The sequence below is a fragment of the Helicoverpa armigera genome, chromosome 13, assembly GCF_030705265.1.
Source record: "Helicoverpa armigera isolate CAAS_96S chromosome 13, ASM3070526v1, whole genome shotgun sequence".
Taxonomy (NCBI): domain Eukaryota; kingdom Metazoa; phylum Arthropoda; class Insecta; order Lepidoptera; family Noctuidae; genus Helicoverpa; species Helicoverpa armigera.
In genome coordinates this window covers 5,389,953-5,416,976 of record NC_087132.1, presented here as the reverse complement: position 1 = coordinate 5,416,976, position 27,024 = coordinate 5,389,953, and the positions used below count along the sequence as shown (strand labels likewise).

At 35.1% G+C, this 27,024-nt stretch overlaps 4 protein-coding genes across 5 annotated transcripts; 2 read left to right on the top strand and 2 right to left on the bottom strand.

The window, feature by feature from the left end:
- Window positions 1-6,011: 6,011 nt before the first annotated feature.
- LOC110371652 (uncharacterized protein KIAA1143 homolog) lies at window positions 6,012-6,701 on the bottom strand. Its single transcript, XM_049840553.2, has one exon. It carries the CDS (start codon window positions 6,488-6,490, stop codon window positions 6,074-6,076), a length of 417 nt encoding a protein of 138 aa, XP_049696510.2. The 5' UTR covers window positions 6,491-6,701; the 3' UTR covers window positions 6,012-6,073.
- A 163-nt stretch (window positions 6,702-6,864) lies between these two features.
- LOC110371571 (pancreatic triacylglycerol lipase) lies at window positions 6,865-10,140 on the bottom strand. 2 transcript variants are annotated; one of them, XM_049840549.2, is made up of 5 exons: window positions 9,985-10,140; window positions 8,708-8,891; window positions 8,084-8,514; window positions 7,806-8,009; window positions 6,865-7,719 (listed from the first exon to the last, which is right to left on the bottom strand). In XM_049840549.2, exons 1-5 carry the CDS (start codon window positions 10,043-10,045, stop codon window positions 7,505-7,507), a joined length of 1,095 nt encoding a protein of 364 aa, XP_049696506.2. In that variant the 5' UTR covers window positions 10,046-10,140; the 3' UTR covers window positions 6,865-7,504. The 2 variants fall into 2 exon arrangements, with proteins under 2 accessions (XP_049696506.2, XP_021183565.3); XM_021327890.3 differs by having other exon boundaries at window positions 8,084-8,499.
- Window positions 10,141-12,081: 1,941 nt separating this feature from the next.
- Window positions 12,082-17,924, top strand: LOC110371563 (exportin-1). The gene is made up of 4 exons (XM_021327880.3): window positions 12,082-12,308; window positions 12,640-15,623; window positions 15,890-16,033; window positions 16,765-17,924. Exons 2-4 carry the CDS (start codon window positions 12,732-12,734, stop codon window positions 16,909-16,911), a joined length of 3,183 nt encoding a protein of 1,060 aa, XP_021183555.1. The 5' UTR covers window positions 12,082-12,308; window positions 12,640-12,731; the 3' UTR covers window positions 16,912-17,924.
- Window positions 17,925-22,616: 4,692 nt separating this feature from the next.
- Window positions 22,617-26,880, top strand: LOC110371584 (putative lipid scramblase CLPTM1). The gene is made up of 3 exons (XM_021327904.3): window positions 22,617-22,904; window positions 23,056-24,676; window positions 25,002-26,880. Exons 1-3 carry the CDS (start codon window positions 22,800-22,802, stop codon window positions 25,172-25,174), a joined length of 1,899 nt encoding a protein of 632 aa, XP_021183579.3. The 5' UTR covers window positions 22,617-22,799; the 3' UTR covers window positions 25,175-26,880.
- The last annotated feature ends 144 nt before the right edge of the window (window positions 26,881-27,024 follow it).

Genomic DNA, 27,024 nt, shown 5'->3' with positions numbered 1-27,024 from the left:
GTTTATTAAGTTAATTAACTCTTAAAATTATATGATATAGTATCGATAAAAAGTAAATTATAACGTTAAATGTACCTTAATTTCGTCAATTAGGTACTACAAAATTCCCAATAGTAGCAATAGCAACAAGGTTATTTACTAAAATCTACATTTGTATTTAATAAGCTCTACTACTACTTATGTATTATAACGCTGGATGGAAGGTGTATTTGTTTGAATGTGGTAATCTCAGGAACTGCTTATTATCCATTGTGTCAAGTCCTAAGTGGTGCGGACGAGACGACTGGCGTCACCTAGTGATGTATAGGTAATATTTATAAAACTGGGTATTTTCAACGACAATCCCGATGCATTTACGCTAGAAGGCGCTACACTAAACTTTTTTTTAATTCAATTATGTCATAATAATTTACCTGTACAAAGTAGTATTCTTTGAAAGTCTAGCCTTAAGAACTTGTAGTGGGTAGGAACTGCCTTCGAAACTTATTGCATTTAATTATTTAATATATTTTCCTATGAGTTTCTTTTGTTTGTGTTTATATGGCCAATGTGTTATAAATAAACATAATGCATTTATCACTGTGTACCTCAAAAAACTCGTTTAATACAAAAATGTAATTGTATCTCATATAAAAAATAGCATTGCAACTCCAAGTATAAGAGTATAGGCCGATACAGATGTAGGTATGAAATATAAAAAGTGGCGGTAAGTTCGTAAGCGCCTTTTTTGTTTCAGAAGGAATATATATCTCGACACGAGATAAGGAACTTTTTCCTTCGTAATAAGTATGTTATGTTTCAAATTATAAGCAATTGCTATTGTAAGTTATTACTAGTAAACAGATCTTAAATGTGAATATGATTTTCTAGATCTTACGCGGCTGATCACATTACAGAGGTGTTGCTAATCTTAGTGAACATTCCTACCCTACTTTACGTAAATTGGTCTTAGCCAACAACATGAACGTCCGTTTTTCTTAAATCGACTATTTACTTTGAAAATTGTACGTATAAATATTCACATTTAACGGTTGTTTTAAGAAAACTGACATTTATGTTGTCAGTGAACTTAGGCCTTAGGTGTTTTTAAATATTATGTATACCTACTTAATTTAATCGTTCGTTTACAGTTACGGAGCTAAGGCTCCCAATTCACCAAAGCCAGTGGATACCACTGAGTGGGCGGAGACGAGATCAGAGATGTTTGAATAACGAAGTGATTGTTTGAAAACTTCTCTGAATTGTATCAAATTGGGTACCGAAACTACAAAATTGTATGTACAAAAGGTACAGTCAACTCCAAAAGTTGCTATACACATCCAAAGATTTTGAAACATCTCCTTTTGATATGTATAGTATAGTATAGTAACTTTTGGAGTATACTGTACGAGTGCGTATATTTTTAAACATTTATTTACGGTACGGCTGAAAGGTAATGTAATGATAAAATCTCTGAAACCTACTGTATTCTTATTATTACCTAGTTGTGTTTGTGAGTGAATATGAACATAATTTATATTATGTAAAGGTACACAGAATTAGCAAGTATTGTGATATTAATATTTTTGAGTTAGCCTGAGTAGAAGGTATCTATCCACTACATACACAAGAACCCAGTGCTGCCAGACATACTTATCTTTGCCAGACTTTTATTTATCTAAATTGGGCATTTTTAATTAATAATTTATTAATAACTTTTTCTATTATAAATATATAAATTCGTAGTTGTTCTTTTACCGTAATCAATGAACTTTCTGTCGCTACAAATTAGCAAGAAAGCGTACCTAGGTGTGCCTACACTCGAGTGTACCTATCTTTTGCCATACCTACCTACATTTTATTTCGAAGAAAGATAATGCCTTGCAGCACTGGATATTTTAATCGTAGGTATTTTTGTTTGCTGCAAATGCATCCAATTGTATTTTTAAACCGTATTAAATATATCGATCAAATCGAATGTACCTTATGTAGTTCCCGCATTTAAAGGTGAAATACAAAAAAAAAATACATCTAAGCATTTTATTTTAGTCGACTCCTCTGTAAATTGTATCCTTAACCACATGGGCAAGGCCCCAGTCGTACAATCGCTAACAAAAGCTGGCTCGTGCAGGGGCCCGATTCTCCTAATTTTACTTAAGCAACATACGATTCTCTTTCGACTCGATTCGACTGAGATCCAATCCCGACTCGATTACGATTGTAGCGTATGTGGCATTCCCCTATTTTTTCTTTGAAATTGAAATGAATGAAATTTTTTCTTCTTTTTTATTCCATTAAAAAATTAAAAAGAAAAAACGTTTTTATCCTTTTCTGTCATACAATAATGAATCACTTTGTCTGCAAATGATTTACGATTGCAAAATGATTGTACAGCAAACTACCGTATAGACCAAAATCACCAAAATAGCAGACCAATCAAATGTCAATCGAATACGATTGGTCTTTTATTAGTAGCAGAATGCCCGATATGGTTAAAACTGCTATTGCGATCATATTGCGATTCGATTTTGACATTATTAACTTAGGAGAATCGGGCCCCAGTACAAACCAATGTAAATACTAACACCGTGGTTGTAATAACGAAAAAAAACGAAGCCTCATTTGTGGGGTAAAACTTGACTACGCTATTGTCGTTCAAAACTTGGAATCCAATCAATAAATCTAAGAGGTATAAAATAAAGTCGTGTGAGTTACACATGTTATATATGTCACCGTAAGATTACAAACATCGTTAGATTACAATCTATCTCGAGAGATTGTAAACTGTCGAATTATTGTGAACCGTAACATCTGATTGCAATTTAACGCATTATTTTTCGCTATATTATAATCTATCGATGAGAAATTGACAAATTGTCAACTGTCCGAAAGCTCTCTCTGATTGGTCAGTCTTTTTGTAAGATCGAGAGCGATGTAGAGCGGTCAAATTGTCAACTGGCGTAGAACAGAATGCATCTTGCGCGCTGATTGGTAGAACGTCAAAAAAGTCATCTGAATTACTAACTCGGCCTCATTTTTCCAAAAACGAAACGAACGTTTTTTTTTTTGATACTAGAATTTAATTTGTAACACATCTGTATGTGTGTAACACATCTTCTAACACATTTAGCATATTGCCATTTATAACCTTCAATTAAAAACATTGTATTAAAAATTGAAGTTAGTGACGAAAACGAATCGCTGCAAAACCGACTCCACGTAGTCTTGTCTGCCCTACCCCTAGAGTGCAATTCAAAACCGCGTAGGCGCGGAGGGGCGAGGCGGCCTGCGAGCTGAGGCGCAGGTAGTTTCAGCACGCTCACCACCGCAGCTTCGGCTTGCTGGCCGGCGGAGCCGGCCAGCCTCAGCCGCGGCGGCGAGCGTGAAAACCATCTGCGACGATAAGCTCGCATGGGACCGCCGGAGCCCCGCAGCGCCGGAGCCGTGACAGAAGTCATGCTTGCTGCATGTTGCATGCTTATTTCCATGCTGGGTCAACTAATATGGGATGTGTTATATTTTAAACAAAAAACTCAGTAGGTACGAGTTAAAAAATTAGAAGGTAAATAAATATTTTTATGATGTCATTTAATAGTATTTAAGAAGTTTACTGTTAGAATGCATGCTACAAATTTAGATGCAAAAAAATAACCATCATGCTGAGTTGTATTTAGAGTGGAAGATAACTCGAGCTAAGATAGTATTATTTAGATGCTCGACGCTTTATTAATTGTGGCTGACTTAGTAATTTAGAAGGCAACATACATTTTTGGGGGCGAATAATTATATTAAAAAGAAGCCTGTTTAATTAGCACCCCTTTTATTTTATTTTTAAATATTAGTTTGTATTTGAAGACAAAATACCTAACTGTATTTTTATAAGAGTTATTTTTATATAAATTTAATACTTAAAGAATTTTTGAAGAGCATTTATTTTATTTAACTGACACCTCTATTTCATTCCTAACTCTACGGGAACTCCATGGGAACACAACGGCTGGTCGTGATTGGTCGATCTTACAAAAAGACTGACCAATCAGAGAGAGCTTTCGGACAGTTGACAATTTGACCATTTCTCATCGATAGATTATAATATAGCGAAAAATAATGCGTTAAATTGCAATCAGATGTTACGGTTCACAATAATTCGACAGTTTACAATCTCTCGAGATAGATTGTAATCTAACGATGTTTGTAATCTTACGGTAACATATATAACTCAAGAATAGCTGAACCTTTTAAGCTGAAAATTAGAGGGGAAATAGCTTAGACCACGAGAAGCGTCAACCAGCCGCCTAGATATATCTTTAAACGGGGTGTGGGCATTCGAAACCCCGAGGGTTTCAACCCCAAACGGTTCGAAAATACAGTTGCCGACAAGGCCACTATATTTCCGCCTCTTGATGTTCTCCGCGGCCACAGCGGCAGCAGTTGCACAGTACGCAGAACTTGCAAGGTGGGATGGCGTAAGAGTAGGTATTGCGTCCCATAATAAAGGCCTAACCATCTTCCAAGGGAATAACAAGAGCTCGACGTATTATATCATTGATGTTTGCGTGCCGCGCACTACGGCTGCACGAAAGGCCGTGGTGTCCAAGGCTGGTGACATTCTCACCACAGTGTCAGCGATGAGGGGAGCAGCAAGGTGCTCCGAAACGCAAGCAAATACCGAGGCGGAAAGTTGTGTAATAAATAGGTAAACGTTTATTGTTCAAGCATTTGTGTTTACAATACTAGTAACACTGTTACAACCAACTAGGTAAGGCCTGTGCTATTAAGTAACAGTACATTTGTTTGTAGTCTATGTATATTTCTGCTTATTGTCTTATTTATTACGTCTTCCTAGAATAAAGTTTGGAAATGAAATTAAATACTATTAAAATTATAAAATTACGACAAAATAACAAAAGAAAATGAGACCAGTTTTTGGCGATCACCCCTCAAGGGATTCACCATTGCACACGGGACTATTAGTATTAGTGTATAATCTATGGTCGGGACTGTCAACTGTCAGGCACATGACACTTTTACACTGTCAGTGTCATTGAATATGTTATTATGCATGCATAGGTAGATTAATGTGTCAATTACTCCCAATATTATCTCTTATTAAAATATAAAAAAAACTCCTGAAAAGTAACACTGTGGGCAAATAATGAACACCATTCAAAATGACAAACAAAACAAGCGTTATCGAAAAAAATATAAGTACATAAAAATGCGAATTAAAAGTTTGATTCTGGTGAGTGCAAGGGTATTTTGCCCTTTTTTATTATTAATATAGATTAGAAATAGGACTATCCCCTACCCTCAGATGAGCCACTGACCTATTTTACAGTTTTATAACACTGTGTGTGTTTGTAACTGTTTTATACATTTATTATTTAAGTACACAAAAATATATTTATGATCACTGACTTATGGTTACTTTAGTTGTTTTAGAGTGATACGTTTGTTTATTTATTTATATCAATTACACATGAACATATTTGATTTGTGATTACTTATTCGTAGGAGAATGCTGCACTATGCGATGAAGTGGCAAAAGTTCAAGAAAGTATATTAATTGTGAAAGATGAAAGAAGATTTTTGCTTCACAAACTTCTGGAATATGAGAATGATAATGAAGTCCCACAAGTCTTCTACAAAAACGATGCTGTGATAACGACTAATGGCTCCAGAACAAAAATAAAGAAAAGACAGAGTTGTGATGACACCAGATAAAGAGTTAACATGGAATCTACTGCACACAAAATATTATAAAGGGCAAAGGCTACACAGTATTCATTAACAAAGTGGACACATTTAACATAAGCCAAAACTTAATTATTCTTTATTCAAATCCACATTTATATGTTCGAGGGAGTCTTATCTAGCATCAATTCATGCAATTTATTAATGCTCCTATTGTGTTCCCTCTGTGATCCTTATCCTAGCTAATTTTTGGCACCCCTTTTAATCCAAAACTATGATTTTTTTTTTATGTATTTGTAATGCTAACTACTACAAAGCCAAATTAAAATACAGCCATATTATTTCTATGGTGATCAATACTTTTTATTTTATTGTACGGCTTAAATAATAAAGTTAAACATCATGTTTCAGTATCTTCAGCATCATCTTCCTCGTTGTCATCAAATGACAACATTGGACGACTTTTCTTTTCTTTGATTTTCGAGCTTGTTTCATGCTTCCTTTTTGAAGTTGAAGACTCAGCTGACTTCCCTTTTGCCTTAAACACAACACGCTGAGTTAAATCTGCCTTTGTTTCAGATTCCAATTTTTCTATTCTAATTCTCTCTGCCTCTGCTTCCTCTGCTGTTAGGTCGCCATCTTTAAGCACCACCACCTGTGGCTGTTCACTGTCTTCATCATCAACAAAATCATCTTCAGCATTCATTAGTTCATCGAACTTGTGGTTCTTGTCATCATACCCAGCTTGCCTTTTTAATACTTTGAGAAATTCTGGATCTTCAGGTTTTATATAACTCACATTTCTTTTCTTATTCATAGTACTTATTATTCTTTCAAACGTAAGATCTTAGAACAACACAAGAAAGTATTATTATTTAGGTATTTTTAATTACCTGTTGGTATATTCGCTGCAATTAACTGTCTAGGGCTTAAACATTTTTTTAAATATACGATTTCCTGATTAAAATAGAAAAACGATAGTAATTTTCATAAAAAAATTGTTATTCTGTTAGTTATCCTACTGCTAAGAAGGGTTATATTTTTTTTGAGATTAGTAATGTCAAAACTAAATTGACAGAGACAGAGAACAAAGTAGTGACGTTGACAAGCGGGTTGACAAATAATGCCACTTACACACTTCGGTCATTTTTAAACCGAAAGTGAAATCATTAGGCACTCCCTAGACGGTCAATATAATTGCGCAATATAACAATTAAAATATTGTGCAATTATATTGAAAAAATTAGGAAATATAAAACAGCTATGTAAGCATATCCTTTTATTTACAAACATATAATTTGCATCTTAAAAATAATAAAATAGGGTGACCACCAGTGACTTCGGAAGTGACCAAAAATGGATATTCTTTCGAATACATGGAAACCAACGTAGGTGAGGCATAGTAGACCGTTGTGAATATTCAACATTACACGGATTGATTCCGATTCATTCTTGACTTTAAAAATCGTAATGATAAGATAATTACTGATTTTAATGAAGAGATAGTCTTGAAAACATGAATATGCAGTACGAATAGGTTAATAGGTTTGCAAAGTAAGATGTTACATAAAAAAACAATTGTCTTGCATTATTTACCCTAAAAATTTTTAAAATTACTATTTTACTTTACTGTTGACCTTGGTCGGTTATGGCATGTTTATCGTTATGGTGAAATGATGAAACTTTTAAGTTGATCTTAAAAGATTAAATAAATACTGAATGCGGCTTGGTGCTTGACAGACGAATGGACGGATGGACAGCGAAGTCCTAGCAACAGGGTCCTGTTTTTCCCTTCACTATTTTGCAGGTCAAAACATAAATAAAAACTTTCTCAATTAGCGCGTAAACCAAATGGTTCAAATGAGTTTGTTTTCAAAAAATATTTTCCAGACATATTCCCATTGGCACTTTCTCCCATAAATCCATTATGAACACATCGATGTTCTAAAAACTTAAGCCACGTTTGACATTGATAAGCTGGAAAAGATTTCGGATATTTGATTGATTCCGTAAAGTAATAAAATGATCGGCCGTGGCTGCACGCTTCTGTAAAAAATAATGAATGTGAATTAATTTAAAAAATACATATATGTACAAATTATGTAGTTATAAAAATTTGAGACAAAACAAACCGAAGATCTTGAAAATATTATCGCATCCTGGTTGCGGAGCAACTCCTTTATTAGGGAAAAAATCGGCTGTACCAATTGATCCTTCAAACCCTAATAGACCACCACAGGTGTGAATTACGTCGACAAAATTTGCATCAGAAGAATCTAGTTTCGCATCGTCATCTTTAGGCGGGTATTCAAAAAAAGGTCTTGCTGGATCGAGACCTAAGAAATAATATAAAATGAGAATAAATAAAAATGTACAAATCATTCGTCTTCAAATTATAGTAACGACATACCCGTGACCCTATGCACAGTGCTGCTGGTTGTAGAGGCCGCTATACCCATAACATGAGCTCCAAGGCTGTGACCAATAAGGTGTATCTGATTACCAGTCACGTTGTATAGTTTGTTTAACCCATCCAGTAGACTGGCTATTCTGGCTCCGATAGTTTTAGTCGCATTTGCCGCCCACGGATAAAATATAGAACTTGCTGTATAGCTCCAATCCACAGTCATCACATTGACATTTTTAGTTTCCAAGTACGCATTTTTTATACTCGATACTCCATTTGCATCCACCGAAGATAGCCAACCATGAGTTATTATTTTAAGAGGCATTTCGAGTATAAAAATATTTTTTATGTAACAAACGTCTCTCCTGTTGGCCAACCGTCCCCGTTCATCTAGCAAAATAAAACTGTTCGAGTCGTTCCTAAAACAGAAGAGCCTTTGAAAAGAAATAAAACATGTTTTTCGACACAGCATGTAGGTACACAATATCGATGTAAGTATTTGCTCCATGGATTAAACCCGCTGTTGGAGTGGCGATGCGTCGCTTATGCATTGCAATTTCCGCAATGTTTACTTAGCCATGACCCCTTTTCCATTAACAATAAACAACAAAATACAGAAGGGCACACCTCAGATATAATCTGAATTCCATTTCATCATACATAGCGTCCCGTATGAAATTGTCATCATTTTCAGTACTTGTTAGATTTATGTAGTGATATTCCCCGTCATCGTCCGGAAAATAAATCCATTTAGTACCATAGTCAGCACCGTATCGACTGATGTTGTTTGAATGATTAATAAGTTGGGAATCTGTAAGCATAACATAAGAGTGCTATAAAAGTGACGTCACCGTCTATAAGGGACAGCCTACACGATCAAATACGAATTCTGTAATGTTAGGTATCATTGTACATCGCCTAAGTCCACATCTGCAAAATATGCAGGAACGTTTGTTCAGTTTGCATAATTTTAATTTCACAATATTTTTACTATATTGCACATAATATTTTTATTATTTTATTTTTACTATTTTTTTAGTATTTAGATTGCAATGTTATTTTAGGTTTAGCGGGCGCCTAAGATTTATGACGCTGTTCTAATGATTGATTAATAATAGCAGCCCTTTCACGCGGCAGTCCAGTTTTTTACAGGATTCCGTTTTCTGCAGGATCTCGTTTAATCGTGCTCGTGTTCACACGAGAAAACCGCATGCAGGATTCTGCAATATGCTGATCCCGTCGATTTGTCCAATTTGGTTTTGTCACTGGAAACTGGATCCTTCGTCCAGTAAAAAGCGGGATCCTGTTTAATGACACATATATTTCTATAGCAGTGTTCACACGGCTTGCTGCGTGCGGTTTTTTGCTGGACACTGTTTTTTTTTTGCGGGAAAGTGTAGTGGTGGCAAGCCCGCCCCGCGCCCGCTACCCAGCTCAGCTCTTCTTCAATCGCTCATTAGATTTATAAAAATACCTAAAGTCGAGCGTTATGTCACGATAGGATGAACCCAGAATTTTCTATTTCGCTGCCGACGACGCCGATAACACCAATAGACAAAGTATTAACGTCCATTTCGCCTAATCACTACCGTAGGAATGGTCAAAAAACAGGATACAGCCCTTGCACACGGCAGTCTAGTTTTGCGGGACCGGCCTTTTACTATAGATCCTTCAAAACTGAACTAAGTGTGAACACAGCGTCCGTTTTTGCAGGATCCAGTGAAAAGCCGGTCCTGCAAAACTGGACTGCCGTGTCAAGCGACAAACCGTCCGTCGTCGTGACCACCGTCTTAACCCAGAAGGACAACTCAAGCTTTAGGGATAATGCCACTAATGTTCGAAATAATAAAAGGACTATACAAGCCACAAAATATATATAGAACTACATGGTTTCTTAAACTTACTGTATGCCAAATCCACAAACGTAAGAAGTATTTGAAAATAAGTATATAAAATGAACTCCATTTTGTCATAGGAAAAAGTATAAAAACTTGTGAAACAAAATATGTTCCTACTTAATAACAAGTAGGTACCTCAGTGAATTTATTTTCGAAAACAACTCTAATATTGCAGTTACGAATTAAACCTAATCTATTTTACCTTTTAAAGTTAGCAAGTTTAACAGCCACTATAAAAATATAGACTCTGTTAAGCCAGAGAGGATCAAGTTTCACAACCAAAAAACAATTTAATTTCTATTCTACGATTATTTTACACTGAATGGTGAATAAAAAGAATTAGTTTTAGGGGATTCGGTCGATTTGAGTTTATAATATGAAAAAAAAAGAGGTTCTACAGAGTTCAGAGTACATCCACGCGTACAGCTACGTTGCTTTGATAAAGAACTATATCATTTATTTAAAATAGCTGCTGGATGAAAATGATATATGTATTCCGTTCTTAAAGGCAGTCGACTGGTGGCGGGAAATTCAAATATAAAGTGTCTTTTTGGTGTTTTACGTAAAATAAAAGTAGGTATGAAATGTATTCAAATAAAATACGAAATACTATTATATTTTGCATTAAGAAATTTATCGGAATACGTTTGGATTGTTAGACCCGCTTTGGATACGCCTTTGCCTTCGGTGGTGCACGAAATCCAGCCTGAGCGCACGGTATCCAAGCTTATCCAAGACATATTTGAAAGTAAATAACACAAGAATGTTGCATTGGTACTTGCCTAACATGGAATTGAACTCGTGCACTCGTAGGTACTTGAGACGCTGGTGTGGCTTTAATCTCTACGCCACGACTTTGGAATTCGATTTTTTATGCATGTTCCAAAAACCGTTATTTTTGCTCCTGTATACCTAAACCTATGCTTGAGGTAGTCTTGTTGGATATTATCCAAGAAATTAATTAAGCCTTACTAAATACCTACATGCATAGATAAAGCTTTTAATTAATTCATAGCCGTAAAGTCTTTAACGAGGCGCGTATTTACTGCCACTGATAATACCCTAATAACCTATAATTTTATCTGTTTTTACGCTTTAAAAAGTATATACACGTTAAACTGATTAAATTTAACAACTATAATTAGATTCGTTAGTCAATGTTATAACAATTATTTGTAGGCCACGAAATAATAAAATATGTTATCTATATTGAATACTAGCCGTTTTCCCGCGGTTTTACCCGCGTCCCGTGGTAACTACTGCCCGTACCGTGATAAAATATACCCTATGTTACTCGTGGATAATGTAGCTTTCGAATGATGAAAGAATTATAAAAAACGGGTCCAGTAGTTTTTGAGCCTATTTATTAGAACCAAACAAACAAACAAAGTTTTCCTCTTAAAATATCAGTATAGATTGAACCGTTGCGTAGGTATTCTGTCATCTTTGGTCCAGTTAAGAACAAGCGTCTGACAATTCTGGCATAATTTATTTATTTATTTATTGACATCACAAAGTATTTTGCCCTTAGAGATAACTTTATCTAATTCGATGTAGTACTTATAAATAGGTCCTTAGCTAGGTATATTTCCTGATCGTGCGTTTATTTCGCCATCGCCAATGAGTAAACCATATACTGAAAGTCGGGGCAGACTAAAGACAGGCAAGCTGTTTAAGTTGCAAGCTGCCTCAAGTTTGTGTTTCATAACATCGTCGTGCCTGCCCCAATGAGGGATTTTCTTGATTTTTTAAATTATTTTCTTAGCTGATGCCTAGATTAAGGCGGTGATCTTTGCACGATGTTTGCACGTTACTGCAAGGAATGGAGCGTCATATACTTTCATCAACGTCATATTATTATAATTTGGAGGTCGTATATCGAAACGTACCTATATTTGTGCAGTTGATAGCTTTATACCATTTTTGCGATTTTTTGTACTGACTGCACCAAAACACAACACTATCGTTGATTTAGACGCCCTCTATCGGCATTTAAAAAATAAATATTTGCATGGCATACGTTGAGGTATGGTTGAGGTGGAGTAATGAGTAATGTAATAGAGTTACTACCTAAAAAAAATTTGGCCGCAACTTGATTATTTTTGTCGGTGTATTAGTAAGTTTATAATTTTTCCTGATATCTATCTTAAAAACTGTAAACACTTCTAGTTTTCGTACATTACTGGAAATTTCTTGAAATATTTTATTTTAGAGATACAAAAATTGAGCATAGACAACATGCGTGTAAGCTTTTTCAAGCTTCACGAAAACAACGGATTAGTATGTATGGTAGTGCGTTAGACTGATTGCGCCGCAAATTATATTCTCGGGTAAGTTATTGCAATTGTTGATATCACCACCAGCTTAGTTTAGCTTCATTTAAAGAGAATTAACAAAACTTATAATCACAAATACAATGTTACGAATCTTAGCAAACATCCTCGATATCTATGCGGGGTGTGTGCTCTATATTTTCATTTACAACATGAAAGCATTTGTAATTATTAGAATAAAGTGAACTCTTATTGCATTTGTACTTAAATTAAGTAAATTTCATAGCAATTTGTAATGTTTACTATTCCTGAAGCCCAATTTTTATCTATGCATTATGAAGAGGTTAACTGGTGAACTCCTTCCTAATTCAGGGTTTTTTTTTTTCAGTGATTCGTATGGTGAGGAATGAATGTGAATAAATTGTCAGAGTTTTGATTTTCATTTAAGGGAACAAATTTGAATAAGTTGCAAACAACAGAATGGCAACTTTAGAGCAACAAGCTTCTAAACTTCTGGATTTCAATCAGAAATTAGACATCACTCTACTTGATAATATAGTTGGATGTCTATATTCCACGGTTGGGGAACAACAACGAACTGCACAGGAGATACTCACTGCTTTGAAGGAACACCCTGATGCATGGACTCGTGTTGACACTATTTTGGAGTTTTCACAAAATCAGGAAACAAAATACTATGCCTTACAAATATTAGAACAAGTTATACAAACAAGATGGAAAATACTGCCAAGAAATCAGTGTGAGGGTATTAAGAAATACATTGTCGGTCTTATCATCAAAAACTCATCAGACCCCGTAACAATGGAGAATAACAAGGTATATTTGAAAAAACTTAACATGATTTTGATCCAAGTATTGAAAAGAGAATGGCCTCATAACTGGGAAACTTTTATAAGTGATATTGTGGGAGCATCCAAGACTAATGAAAGTCTTTGTCAGAACAATATGGTCATTTTAAAGCTACTTAGTGAGGAAGTGTTTGTGTTTAGTACAGGACAGCTTACTCAAACCAAGGCAAAGCATTTGAAAGACACCATGTGTTCTGAGTTCAGCCAAATATTTCAACTCTGTCAATTTGTCCTTGAAAATTCACAAAATGCCCCACTCGTGGATGCCACCCTCCATACACTGCTAAGATTTTTGAACTGGATTCCCCTTGGGTATATATTTGAAATGAAATTGATAAGTACACTCATATTTAAGTTTTTGAATGTACCAATGTTCCGTAATGTTACATTAAGCTGTCTGACCGAAATTGCTGGCGTGACTGTCAGGAACTATGAGGAGCAATTAGTGGCTTTGCTTGTTCAGACTATGGAGCAGCTTGAAGCGATGCTCCCCCTCACTACCAACATACGTGAAGCATATGCTGCTGGTCGAGATCAAGAGCAAGTGTTTATCCAAAACCTTGCTTTGTTTCTCTGTACCTACTTGAAAGAACATGGGCAACTCATTGAAAGAAGGGGGCTCACCAACACTCTGATGAATGCTCTCCGGTATCTTGTGTTGATATCAGAAGTGGAAGAAGTTGAGATTTTCAAGATATGTTTGGAATTTTGGAATGCACTAGCTGCAGACTTGTACAAGATTGCACCATGCTCTCACACATCAAACATGTATACCCTGGGAACAAGTGTTGGCAGGAAAGCATTGTACTCTGATGTGTTGAGCAGTGTTCGATACATTATGATCTCTAGAATGGCTAAGCCTGAAGAAGTATTAGTAGTGGAGAATGAGAATGGTGAAGTTGTCAGAGAGTTTATGAAGGATACTGATTCAATTAATTTGTATAAGAATATGAGGGAAACATTAGTTTATCTCACCCATTTGGATTATCAAGATACAGAACGCATCATGACAGAAAAACTTCAAAATCAGGTGAATGGCAGTGAATGGTCATGGAAAAACCTGAACACATTGTGCTGGGCCATTGGATCGATTTCTGGTGCAATGATGGAGGAAGATGAGAAAAGGTTTCTAGTTGTAGTAATAAAAGAACTACTGGGCCTTTGTGAGCAGAAAAAGGGCAAAGATAATAAAGCTATTATAGCTAGTAATATAATGTATGTGGTGGGCCAGTACCCCAGGTTCTTAAGAGCCCATTGGAAGTTTCTGAAAACAGTTGTGAATAAACTTTTTGAATTCATGCATGAGACTCATGATGGGGTCCAGGATATGGCATGTGACACATTCATAAAGATTGCTATCAAATGTCGGCGTCATTTCGTCACTACACAGGTTGGTGAAGCTTGTCCATTTATTGAAGAAATCTTAAGCACAATCAGTTCAATTATCTGTGATTTACAAACACTACAAGTGCACACTTTCTATGAAGCTGTCGGGTACATGATAAGTACACAAGTGGATCAGGGGGCTCAAGAGCAGCTCATTGAGAAGTATATGCTGCTGCCTAATCAGGTATGGGATGATATAATATCACAGGCATCGCACAATGTAGATATCTTGAAGGACCCAGAGGCTGTTAAACAGCTGGTGAGCATTCTTAAAACAAATGTTCGTGCCTGCCGTGCTCTAGGCCATCCATATGTTGTGCAGCTGGGAAGAATATATTTGGACATGCTCAATGTTTATAAAGTGATGTCTGAAAATATTAGCCAGGCAATTGCTTTGAATGGTGTTGTAGTGACCAAGCAGCCACTTATAAAGAACATGCGGATAATAAAGAAAGAAACACTGAAGTTGATTGCCAGCTGGGTATCACGCTCTACAGATAACAGCATGGTTTTGGAAAATTTCATTCCTCCGCTTTTAGATGCAGTTCTCTTGGATTACCAACGAACAGCAGTGCCAGATGCACGTGAACCAGAAGTTTTATCTTGTATGGCTGCAATTGTTTACAAGCTAGGAGGGCATATAACATCTGAAGTGCCAAAAATATTTGATGCTGTTTTTGAATGTACCCTTGAGATGATTAACAAAGACTTTGAAGAATATCCTGAGCACAGGACAGAGTTCTTCCTACTACTGCAGGCAGTTAATACACATTGTTTTAAGGCATTCCTAAGTATACCTCCAGCACAATTCAAATTGGTATTGGATTCCATTATCTGGGCATTTAAGCACACAATGAGAAATGTTGCTGACACTGGTCTGCAAATCCTGTACCGGTTGCTGCACAATGTAGAGCAACATCCTCAAGCTGCACAGAGTTTTTACCAGACCTATCTGTGTGATATTCTAGAGCATGTATTTAGCGTGGTAACAGACACGTCCCACGGCGCCGGCCTCACGATGCACGCTACGATATTAGCGTATATCTTCTCGCTGGTGGAGGCAGGGCGAGTTACCGTTCCACTTGGACCCACACCAGACAACATCCTCTATATTCAGGTAGGATTGAAAAAATAATAATTTAGTGATCAATAAATTATATTACCTATGAAATGTTAATTGATGTCTTTTAACACTGTATTTTAATTATTAATCTTTTTATCATCTTTACTGGCTAAAAAAGAATACTGCCTAACTAAAGAATATGGTATTCCGTCTTTTTGGAAAGTTGGTTAAAAAAAAATCTGGAATATGAATATTTAATTATGTCTATATGGTCTCTCTAGTTTCACATTTTCATTCAATTATTGCTTTGACTTTTTCAGGAATATGTGGCTAACCTACTAAAGAGAGCGTTCCCACATTTAACAGACAATCAAATCAAGATTACTGTTCAAGGACTCTTCAATCTGGATCAAGATATCCCTGCATTCAAAGACCACTTAAGAGACTTTTTAGTTCAAATAAGAGTAAGTTTGCATAGCCTATTATTTGAGGTCTGAGGAAAATTTAGGTATTCATTTGAGATCATTACTTATTGGAAACGCACTGATTTTAATGTTCGTCCACTTATTTAAAATGTGCGTATAAGATTCTTATTGGATTATAATAAGATACACAAATCCATTAGAAAAGGAAGCGTTACCGAGCTATCAGCGGCCAGTCATGAAATTGGTATCAAACAATAGCTTGAGTAATAAGTAACAACTTTTTACTATCGACGTTATCCTGTGGGACGTTGAAGAAAAAAGATATTCGCATTTGTGCATCAGAAATTGATGGGCTGAGGATAGGACCATACTACATCCCTTAGTACCAAAATCATCGCTGGCCGCTGATAGCCCAGGGCCATAGAAATTTGCCCATTGTCCTTTAATCAACCAATGCTTTAAGGTTGTTGATTAGGGTACCATACCTTAAGGATAAAAAACTGTTTATTATTTGTCTCTACGTCCTTCTATTCTATAATTTCAAGTAATTGACTGGTGAAATTATATGTTGAAATACAAAAGCAAATACTGGAAAATAGCTTAATAAATATACTTGGGGGCTCATATACAGCAAAAGTGGTTTTTGGCCGTTTTATAAATGGTACGAATCCTTTTGCGAGTTCGATCTCACTTAGCCGGTATTTTTTAATAACTGTGCAACAGATAGACGTTTATTACTTATTATACTCAAATATAATTACATTTTACAGGAGTATACGGGTGAAGACGATAGTGATTTGTATCTGGAGGAGCGCTTGTTGGCTCTTCGCCAAGCACAGGACGAGAAACGAAGAGTGCAGTTGTCTGTGCCAGGCATTCTCAATCCTCACGAGTTGCCTGAAGAAATGCAAGATTAATTGTAATGAAAACTAAAAATGGTGGCAGTTCACAATTAAGTGTGGATTAAAGTCTGTCTATTTTGTAATGAATGTTCGAGGGTTAATATATTTTCATTATAATGTTATGTATGAATCATTTTAATCAACACTAGAAGCTTGAGTTATACAATCGTAAATTGTATTATTTCATGACATTCACTGTCCTTCTTATTAAATACACTAGCAAATCTCGTAGAGGTCTTTTTAAGCATAATTAATTTAGTTGATGTTATTCAGAAGTCCATGTTGTGCAGCTCAAACATGCATTCAATTTCCGAAATGCAATACTTGTAGGCTTAATAGGTACTTAATCATAAGTTTTACCTTTACATCTAAATCTTTGTGATGCATAACATTTTATTTATGAAGTATGTTTTTTTTTATTCAGTTAGTTATTTGCTAGGTTTCATAATATTTGAATTTTAACTTTGTGAACTAATGAAGTTGACTAAGCTATACTTTGTGGACTGTTGCCATTTAAACTGGCTATAATCTTGTGCCTATAAAATGATACCTTATTATGATAGTTTGTACAGAGGATCGCTTGGAACAATGCGAGGTGATGAATGCAAGTGAAAAAGGAAAAGAAACCTTTTCTTGAAAGGTATCTTTTGCAAGCACAAGGCAGATTGGGCCTTTAATAATTATAGGCAGGAAATCATGCATCCAATTTACATTGCTAGTGAGGAAGTAGGATATTTCTATGTTTTTAAGTAATCTTCAAAATGTAGGTAATGAAATCTCTGTGATGGAAAACAGTGTCGGAATTTCAACATTGCACTGCAGAATCTGAGTATTACTGAGTAGATTCTAGGCGAACTTTATAAAGTGACTTGCTGTTAGTAATATTTTTTATGTTTTGTTTAATGTTGTCGAAACTAATTTGGTAATGGTTTGGAAATCTTAACATTCAAGGTTTCCGAATGCATTTTGGGTCCGATTAACTGTCAGTCTTTCAATTTTGTGTTTAAATAAACCAATAAATATGATAACTGTATTACTTATTTCAGTTCGGTAAATCATATAGCTTTCTAGTGATTTATGATCTGTCTCATGCACCTTGACTATAACTAACTAGTAAATAAGCGTCTCCAGTGCGAGACCTATTAAACTTCATCTTAATCAGTTTAGCCAGTTTACGATTATCATTGTACACACCAGGGGCCCGATTCTCCTAATTTTACTTAAGCGCCATTCGATTTACGTTCGACTCGGTTCGACTGAGATCCAATCCCGACTCGATTATGATTGAAGCGTATGTGGCATTCCGCTATTTTTTCTTTGAAATAAACGTTTTTATCCTTTTCTGTCATTCAATAATGAATCATTTTGTCTGCAAATGATTTACGATTACAATATGATTGTAGAACAAACTACCGTATAGCCCAAAATCACCAAAATAGCAGACCAATCGAATGTCGTTGGAATACGATTGGTCTTATATAAGTAGCAGAATGCCTGATATGGTTAAAACTGCTATTGCGATCATATTGCGATTCGATTTCTATTCGATTTTGACATTATTAACTTAGGAGAATCGGGGCCCTTCGTAAGTGAGAACAGCCGCCGTGACCGAAATCGGCCGTGGACGCCATTATTATGATTAGTATACTTTAGAGTCGGGATTGGATCTCAGTCGAATCGAGTCGAACGTCAATCGAATGGCGCTTAAGTAAAATTCGAGAATTGGAATAGGAGGACTAAGTTAATGATGTCAAAATCGAATCGCAATAGCAGTTTTAACCATATCGGGCATTCTGCTACTAATATGAGACCAATCGTATTCCAACGACATTCGATTGATTTGCGATTGGTCTGCTATTTTGGTGATTTTCGTCCATACGGTAGGTTGCTCTACAATCATATTGCAATAGTTAATCATTTGCAGACAAAATGATTCATTACTGAATGACAGAAAAGGGGTGTACTACGCCCAATCGAATGACAAATAATCGAATGCCAATTGATCGACCACTATAAATCGAAATTCTAAATACTCGAACATTCATAATATCGAATGGTTATTAAATCGAACATTTACATCGTCAATACATCGAGTGCATCGCATATTCATCCTATCGAAAAATCTATATTTTTTATGAATACAAGAAAAACTCAAAATTTATGGATAATTTATAAATTTTAATGTAGATTTTATTATTTAACATTTTTTCAATCGCTATAATTATCATCCCTTTTGCCTCTTTTTTGTAAAGTAGGTCTTCCCAATCCCGCGTTTGCCTTTTCAATTCACACAAAATTTTAAAATGTACCTTTAAAAGATAAGAATTAAAGATTAAAATGTGATTTATTAGTAAATTTTGAGTTTTTCTTGTATTCATAAAAAATATAGATTTTTCGATAGCATGAATATGCGATGCATTTAACGCTTGATCAAACGAACATTCGATATTTTGAACACTCGATGTATTGACTGCGCGATGTATTGAATGTTCGATTTAATAACCATTCGATATTATGAATGTTCGAGTATTTAGAATTTCGATTTATAGTGGTCGATCAATTGGCATTCGATTATTTGTCATTCGATTGGGCGTAGTACACCCACAGAAAAGGACAATAACGTTTATTTCAAAGAAAAAATAGCGGAATGCCACATACGTTTCAATCGTAATCGAGTCGGAATTGGATCGCAGTCGAACGTGAATCGTATGTTGCTTAAGTAAAATTAGGAGAAGCGGGCCCCAGCCAGCTGCGCAGGACATATTATAGTGCATGAGCATTTGCGCAGACACATGTGCACTCCCTATTCCTTAACTCTCATAACCCGATGGGACGGCAATCCGACACGACCGGAAAGAGATCGGGCGCAGGACCGGATATTTACGAGCTCTCCGATGTACGGGTGAATCAATCACCAACTTCCAGACTACGAGCTGCTTCGTTTAAGAAAACCCACAAAGCGATTTCGGCCCGACCCGGGAATCGAACCCGAGACCTCGAGCACAGCAGCCGCGCTTGCGACCATTAGACCAACGAGGCAGTCGAGTTATGTAAGTATTTTTGAAGGTAAAAAGCGGTCCCCCGACACGTCAAAATTTATTTTAGTCTGACATGCTTTAGTTGGTAGTTGGTATAGATAGTTCAACTCAGATTTGCGCGCGGCCCTATGTGTGCGTCGGCTTGTAAGTATACAACTTTCATTCGTGTGACAGTGACGTCGTCTGAGGATGACGTGTTCTTATCGCTTTTTGTTATGGGTACAGTCGTTTACGAAAATGTCTAGTTCATCACGGAGAAAACGTTTAAGGAGTCAGGTAGCGTTTCAAAAAATGAAACATTCAAAGCTTTTTATTATAACATTTTACAGTTTTTCATTATTTTCTCGTACGTCTTTTCAAATTGACATTACGTGTCTAAGAAATAAATGACGTGAAATATCTAAGATGAATTAAATACTCCTTACATATTTTCTAGCTCGGGGTACGCGGACAATAAATAAAAGTGTGGACTAAGAATGTAAAAAAAAACGTAAACGTGTATAATAATGTAAACAAAATGTGTGGGGAATTTTAAAAAATTATATTGCTTCGCATTTTGGGAACTCAGGGGTCCCCTTTGTTTGAGACGGAGAGGTTCAAGTGAAAGTCATTAGTACGTGTAACCGTGTATTTCACTGGTCGTCATCGATACATATGTTATCACTATAAACTATTAACACCATGGAGGAATAATGTTTTACTCGAAGCCTTTGTAATAAAGTAGTTTTGTGTAGAGTAATTATTCGTGTCCGTTGGGAAAAAAGACGTGTTCCATAGATAAGAAAAATGTCTATATCAGAACATAATAAAATTCTCGGGTTGCCAGCGCAGTGGCGTTCGGAAACGCCACAGCATAATGTCGACCAAAATAAGACGGAAATAATGAAACCCATAAATGAACGTTTAAATCAAATTGATTAAGGGATGTGGGGTAATAGTTGTCGACATGTACAAAAGAATAAAGAAGAATACTATAAACATTTTGACATGGAGTCAGAATTTATAATTCACCTTGGAAAGTAGCGAATCCAAAAATTCATCATTTGATTTTTCAAGTAGCGATTCAGAATCGTTATAAAAAGATTAACACTAAATTACGACGTTATAACTATTTTTCTTAAACACCTGTATACAACCCCGAAATAACTGTATTTGTACCTGACTGTACCTCTTGTCACGCACACAAAGTCACTGTATATGTACAAGGATTACCCCAAAGAGTAAAGTAATATACAGGGAAAAGAGAGCCCTCTTGCGTGATAATCATGCAAACCTATTTGTCAATGCGCCATCTCTCTCTAAATTGGCCCCGAACTACCTACATAGCTATAGCTATGAAAATATATATGCATCATATTCATAACATTTTCTATTAGGGTAAATAGCACCATGTAACTATAACATTGGTTATCGTTATAGTTACATTATGCTACTTACCCTAATAGAAAATGTCATCGTTAATATAGTAAAAGGTCGAAGGAAAACAAATAATTATTATGTATTATTACTTTTTATACGCGTGTACGCAGAATGCAAAAACCGCCATATTGATATTTTGTTATGATCGATGATCGGTTTTGTTAAGTTACTTGGAATACTGACACCAGGTCTTTTTAGATTAAAATTGATATTTGTGCTTTTTCAAACCGTATTTAATTTATTCGCCTATTTTATCTTTTTTTTAAGTGTCTAATATTTTCCTCATACTTTTCTCTAATTAATATTGCATAAATAATTTTATATTGACAAACAAAAACGATTATAGTGTAGTGCCATCTGTTGGTAATTTAAAGTATCTTTTAGATAGTAAATAGTTTCCGGGCCAAATAAAAGGTGGCGACTCTTCATTCACTTAGCTGTCAAAATGTACGGAGTGTCTCCCCCCTGGATTACCCACACAAAAGGCCGCGCGCACGACTGAGTTGAACTTACTATACCTACTTACGTAGTGTTAAAAGTTATTTTTTTCCTTTTTATACGGTTTAGCGTTTTAACCTTTTGTCATAATAATTGCGTACTTTTTGGTATTCAAATAGAGAACATCTGGTCACAGGCTCAGGGGCTCAATCTTGCTAATTTTACTTAAGCGACACACGGGGTGATATCCAAGCCTGAAATGAAGGGCATGTTTCGAAGTGTACCAAATGCGTCTAACCCCACCAGGCTGTACCTATCTCATGAACCGTGATAGGTAGACAGTTGAATGTGTAATTAGTTATGATTGCCACTTTAACAACAAATAATTAAAACTAACATATTGTATATTTTACGGGACCAAAATCTCATAGGTACAGAAAACGCGTTTATTTTGCAAGGTTTTGTTCGATATTAAAACTGCAACAGACAGAGGCTTGAAATATTCACAGAATATTGGGTATATTCTGTGAATATTTCAAGCCTCTGTTTTCTGTTTTTTATTATTGTTATTCTAGACTCTAGAGCGATTGATTTTTGTGGCGTTGTTGTATTTATTTTGAAATGGGCAATATTATTTTTGATTTCCTGTTTGCTTGTTGTGCTGTTTATTACCTCCCATTAAATAAATATCTTTTCTGTGAATTAAAAAGTATTTCAGTCTTTTATGCAATTTTAAATTAATTCAGTCCACATGCTTCGCGATTTTTTGAAGTTAAACATGATGTCTTAAAAGCCTGTGAGCTATAACAAAACATAATTAAAAAAGAAACTTATTGTCAATGCATTTAATGAATAATGATACTGAAATAATTCATTTCATGAAATTGAGAGAAAATCCTACTTCAATCTTAATTTTCATGTACAGATAGAAACGGAATGAGGAGATTAAGTTTGTCTTGCAAATGTTAAGAGCTGTATAGAATACCAATCGATACCTACATATTCACAATGGCAGAAAGTGATAATCTCATTCCTTCCAATAATCCCCCTGGCGAGGCCGCCACAGAAAACAGTGTTGTTGAAGCAAATGGATCTTCTGAAGATGCTGTTGATGTAAGTAGACTTTTAGATATTTAGAACAATAAAATTGTTGTTGAATGAATCATGACAATTATAATTTTATATAATCGAAAGTCATCATTTTATTAAAAATTAACCTTATTTCATCAAGTACCAGCCTTGACACTTATATATATTGTTTTAGATCAATGCCCAGATTGATGAACAACGGCGCAGAATGCAGCCTACAAAAATGGAATCATTCTTTGCCATCACAAAGTCATTGATAATTAGAGCATTAGTGGTTTATTTTATCACATCCATGTTCCGGCAACCATCAGCACCTAAGACAGATCTAAGCAACCCAACTGCTACACCTCGTGTCCCTGCCATAAATATGTTTGCTAATGGTACAGTATTAGACATGTATTGTTATGTATCTGAAAGAGAATTTTACTCAAACTTGGATGATTCAGACTTAATTTGGAAACATACTGGTATTGTTTATGGTGACTGGCATGGAGGACCTAATAATGATGGCACATTCACCCACTCCACCAGTATCACGCCTTCAGATGCATTAAAGAACAATGGATCAATTTATCTACATGTATTTCTGGTACAATCTGGGAAATCGCCTGATCCAAAAAATAAAAATAATTATGGTGGACCTTATATTACCTATGGGAAAAAGATGCTCAATAAGTATAAAAAGTTAAGGTATATGAAGACCCATAATTTGCTGACTGGCCAAACCGAAAAATCAGCTGAAGAAATAATCAAAGCTGAGACTCTGAAAGAAGAAATAGTTTCTCACTGGCATCCAAATTTGACCATAAATTTGGTCACTGATCAAACTAATTGGATGCAGGGAAGTGTTCCACCTCCATTAGATGAATTCATTTTCTTTTTACCAGATGGAAAACAATACAAGCCTGCTGTCTTCTTGAATGATTACTGGAATATGATGCGTGATTATGTTCCAATTAACAAAACTTCTGAGGTTCTCAACCTTGTGTTAACATTCCAACCACTGAGCCTCTTTAAATGGCAGCTGTATACTGCTCAAGCCATGAGGGACAAATTAAGCATGTTCTCTGCACTAGGGGCTGAAGAACAAGATGAGGAACAGGATACTGTGAAGGAATTGCTGCTTGATACATCTCCATACTTACTGGCACTTACCATTAGTGTATCTGTGTTACATTCTATATTTGAGCTACTTGCCTTCAAAAATGATATTCAGTTTTGGAATAACAGGCAGTCACTTGAAGGTCTTTCAGTGAGATCAGTATTTTTCAATGTTTTCCAGTCCACTGTGGTGTTGCTATACGTACTTGACAATGAAACAAATGTCATGGTCAGAATATCATGCTTCATTGGGCTACTCATTGAAGTATGGAAAATCAATAAAGTGATGGATGTAAAGATAAACAGAGAGGACCGCATATTTGGGATACCTAAACTGAGTTTTACTGACAAAGGATCTTATGTGGAATCTAGCACAAAACAGTATGATATGTTAGCCTTCCGCTATCTCAGCTGGGCTTGCTTTCCTCTCTTGATTGGATATGGCGTGTACTCCTTGTTATATCAAGAACACAAAGGATGGTATTCCTTCATCTTAAACATGATGTATGGATATTTATTGACTTTTGGATTCATCATGATGACACCTCAGTTGTTCATTAATTACAAGTTGAAGTCAGTAGCCCATCTGCCTTGGCGTATGATGACATATAAGTTCCTCAATACTTTCATAGATGATATCTTTGCATTTGTGATCAAAATGCCAACCATGTATCGTTTAGGCTGCTTTAGAGATGGTAAGTGCTCACTCACTCATTTTATTTGCGTTTATATTGAATATTTGATGTAAATTCAAAGTCCATCAATAATATTATTCTTTTCACATCATTTTAAAACTAGTCCAGCTTTCAAGCAGTGGCAGAATTTTTCAAATCAGTTCACTAGTTTCAGAGCCTTTAAAATATGAACAAAAATGTGTCCTCTTTATTATATTGGTATAGATATACATAGCTTAGAAGTATAGTAATATTATGTACATGTATGGCATGAACCATGTATGATATGAAGGAGGAATAGAATACAATATACAATCACCATAACATAAAATGCTTTTTGTTTCAGACATAGTGTTCTTCATTTTCTTATATCAGCGTTGGATCTACAAGGTTGACCACAAGCGTGTCAATGAATTTGGGTTCTCTGGTGAGATGGAACAACAACAAAAACAAGTTAAGAATGGCACTCCAGCTATCACAGAAACAGAACAACAGTCTGGAGATAAGAAGAATGATTAATATTCAGTTTGAATTGTATTTTAGGTAAAGTATTCTTCAGGAAAATCACTCTTTATTACTTGTTTTGAATATTTATACAAATATCAAACTCTACATCTGTATGCAAATAGTATACCAGTACATAGTTATGGACAACATGTGGCAACTAATGCCAGTATAAACTCACAATATCTTTTCAAAGGTTTACTTTCCAAATAAAATACAAATTCACTTTTAAATTAAATAGAATGTCAGAATAAGTAATAACAAAATATTTATATTTTCCTCATAATTATTTGAGGTTGCTTATCAAAATACCCGTTTAGATATTGGATGGCATGATGTGAAACTTTGTTTGTGCAAATAGGAAAATACATTTGAATGTTATAGTCATTGTAGTATGACATTATGTATGGGAAATCAAAATTTTATGTATCCTAAGCCAGAAGCTTTTGATAATTATATATATTTGTGTAAGTAATAAAATACAAATTAAGGTATATTCAGATGGAATTAATTTTAATTGTATTTTCCTTTCTGAACAATTTATTCATATTAAATTAAATAATCGATTTTATGTTTGGCTGAATCATTTTCACACCACAATGCCATTTCATTGTGTGTTTCCTTGTTAATTTTGGGCAGCGTTTTCTTGTAAGCAATAAATCGTTTGAGTGTCTTCATTACATCAATAGACCGTTTTTAATATACTTAGGGCTGATTTTTCAATCGCCAGATAACTTTTATCTGAAGAATATGTTTGACGATTTGACAGCTTTTGTATGGAAAATATGTCAACCCGCCATATTTATTCCTCAGATAGAAGTTAACTGAGGATTGAAAAATCAGCCCTTAACTAAATAAACTGTCATTGCCTACTTTGGAAGAGCAGCAACATACAAAAAAAAGTACCCAGTTACTTACGTAGGTCTTGAATTATTGATCTAAGTTTTTCTCTCCATTGAATATAGTTTCATTGTTATGTTATTTATAACTGTTCTAAAATCATTAGTGTCATAAAATTCGTTTTTTTTAATGACCAGCGTCACTGTAAACAAGAGAACTATTTGACGACATATAAGAGATAAAAAGACATGTTATCTGTTAGAACTTACAAGTATTTATTATTATTTAAATTTAAATTAAATGAATTTGTAGAATGTTAAGGTTGTGTGATATCATGATATATTTAATATCATATTTATCTCGATTCTTATGTTACTTCTTTTATAATTATTAAACAGTGTGTATGTGTTAACAGATAATTATAAATTAGGAACAGAATAATAATAAAATATCGGCACCTGTAAGTATTAAATTAATTAGACTTGTTTTAATACAACAACGTGATTTTGTTCGCATCATGAGTCCGCGCTGTGTGCTCTAGATATACTGTTGACAGTGGAATTACTTATCATGCTCCGATAGTAGTGTCTTGTACCTTGATGAAATATATTTTCCTCTTAATGCTTTTACTTACGAGTGCCGACCTACATAGCTTACTCTGAATTTATATTTGTCTTCATAATGAAAATTGACTTTATAATAATATTAACAGTATTTTTATCAGTGTCCATTCCGCAAGTTTTTCTTCCAAATACTATTATTTAAAAAAAAAAAAACAATTCATTGTTTGGAGCACAATATTGTTTTATTGCATGACTATTACACATTTTAATATAATAATTATAATTTTAAATATCAATAAATTTGTTGTTTCAAATGTATAGTTTTTTTTCTTTCTATTATCTATATGTATTTCAGATAGTTTGAGAACTCCTTCTGATGTATGGAAAGTGTCGGTGCGGCTGCGGCTGCGTGCGGACACGTGTCCTTTGCCATCCGTTGCACGGATATAACTTGTGCCCGAT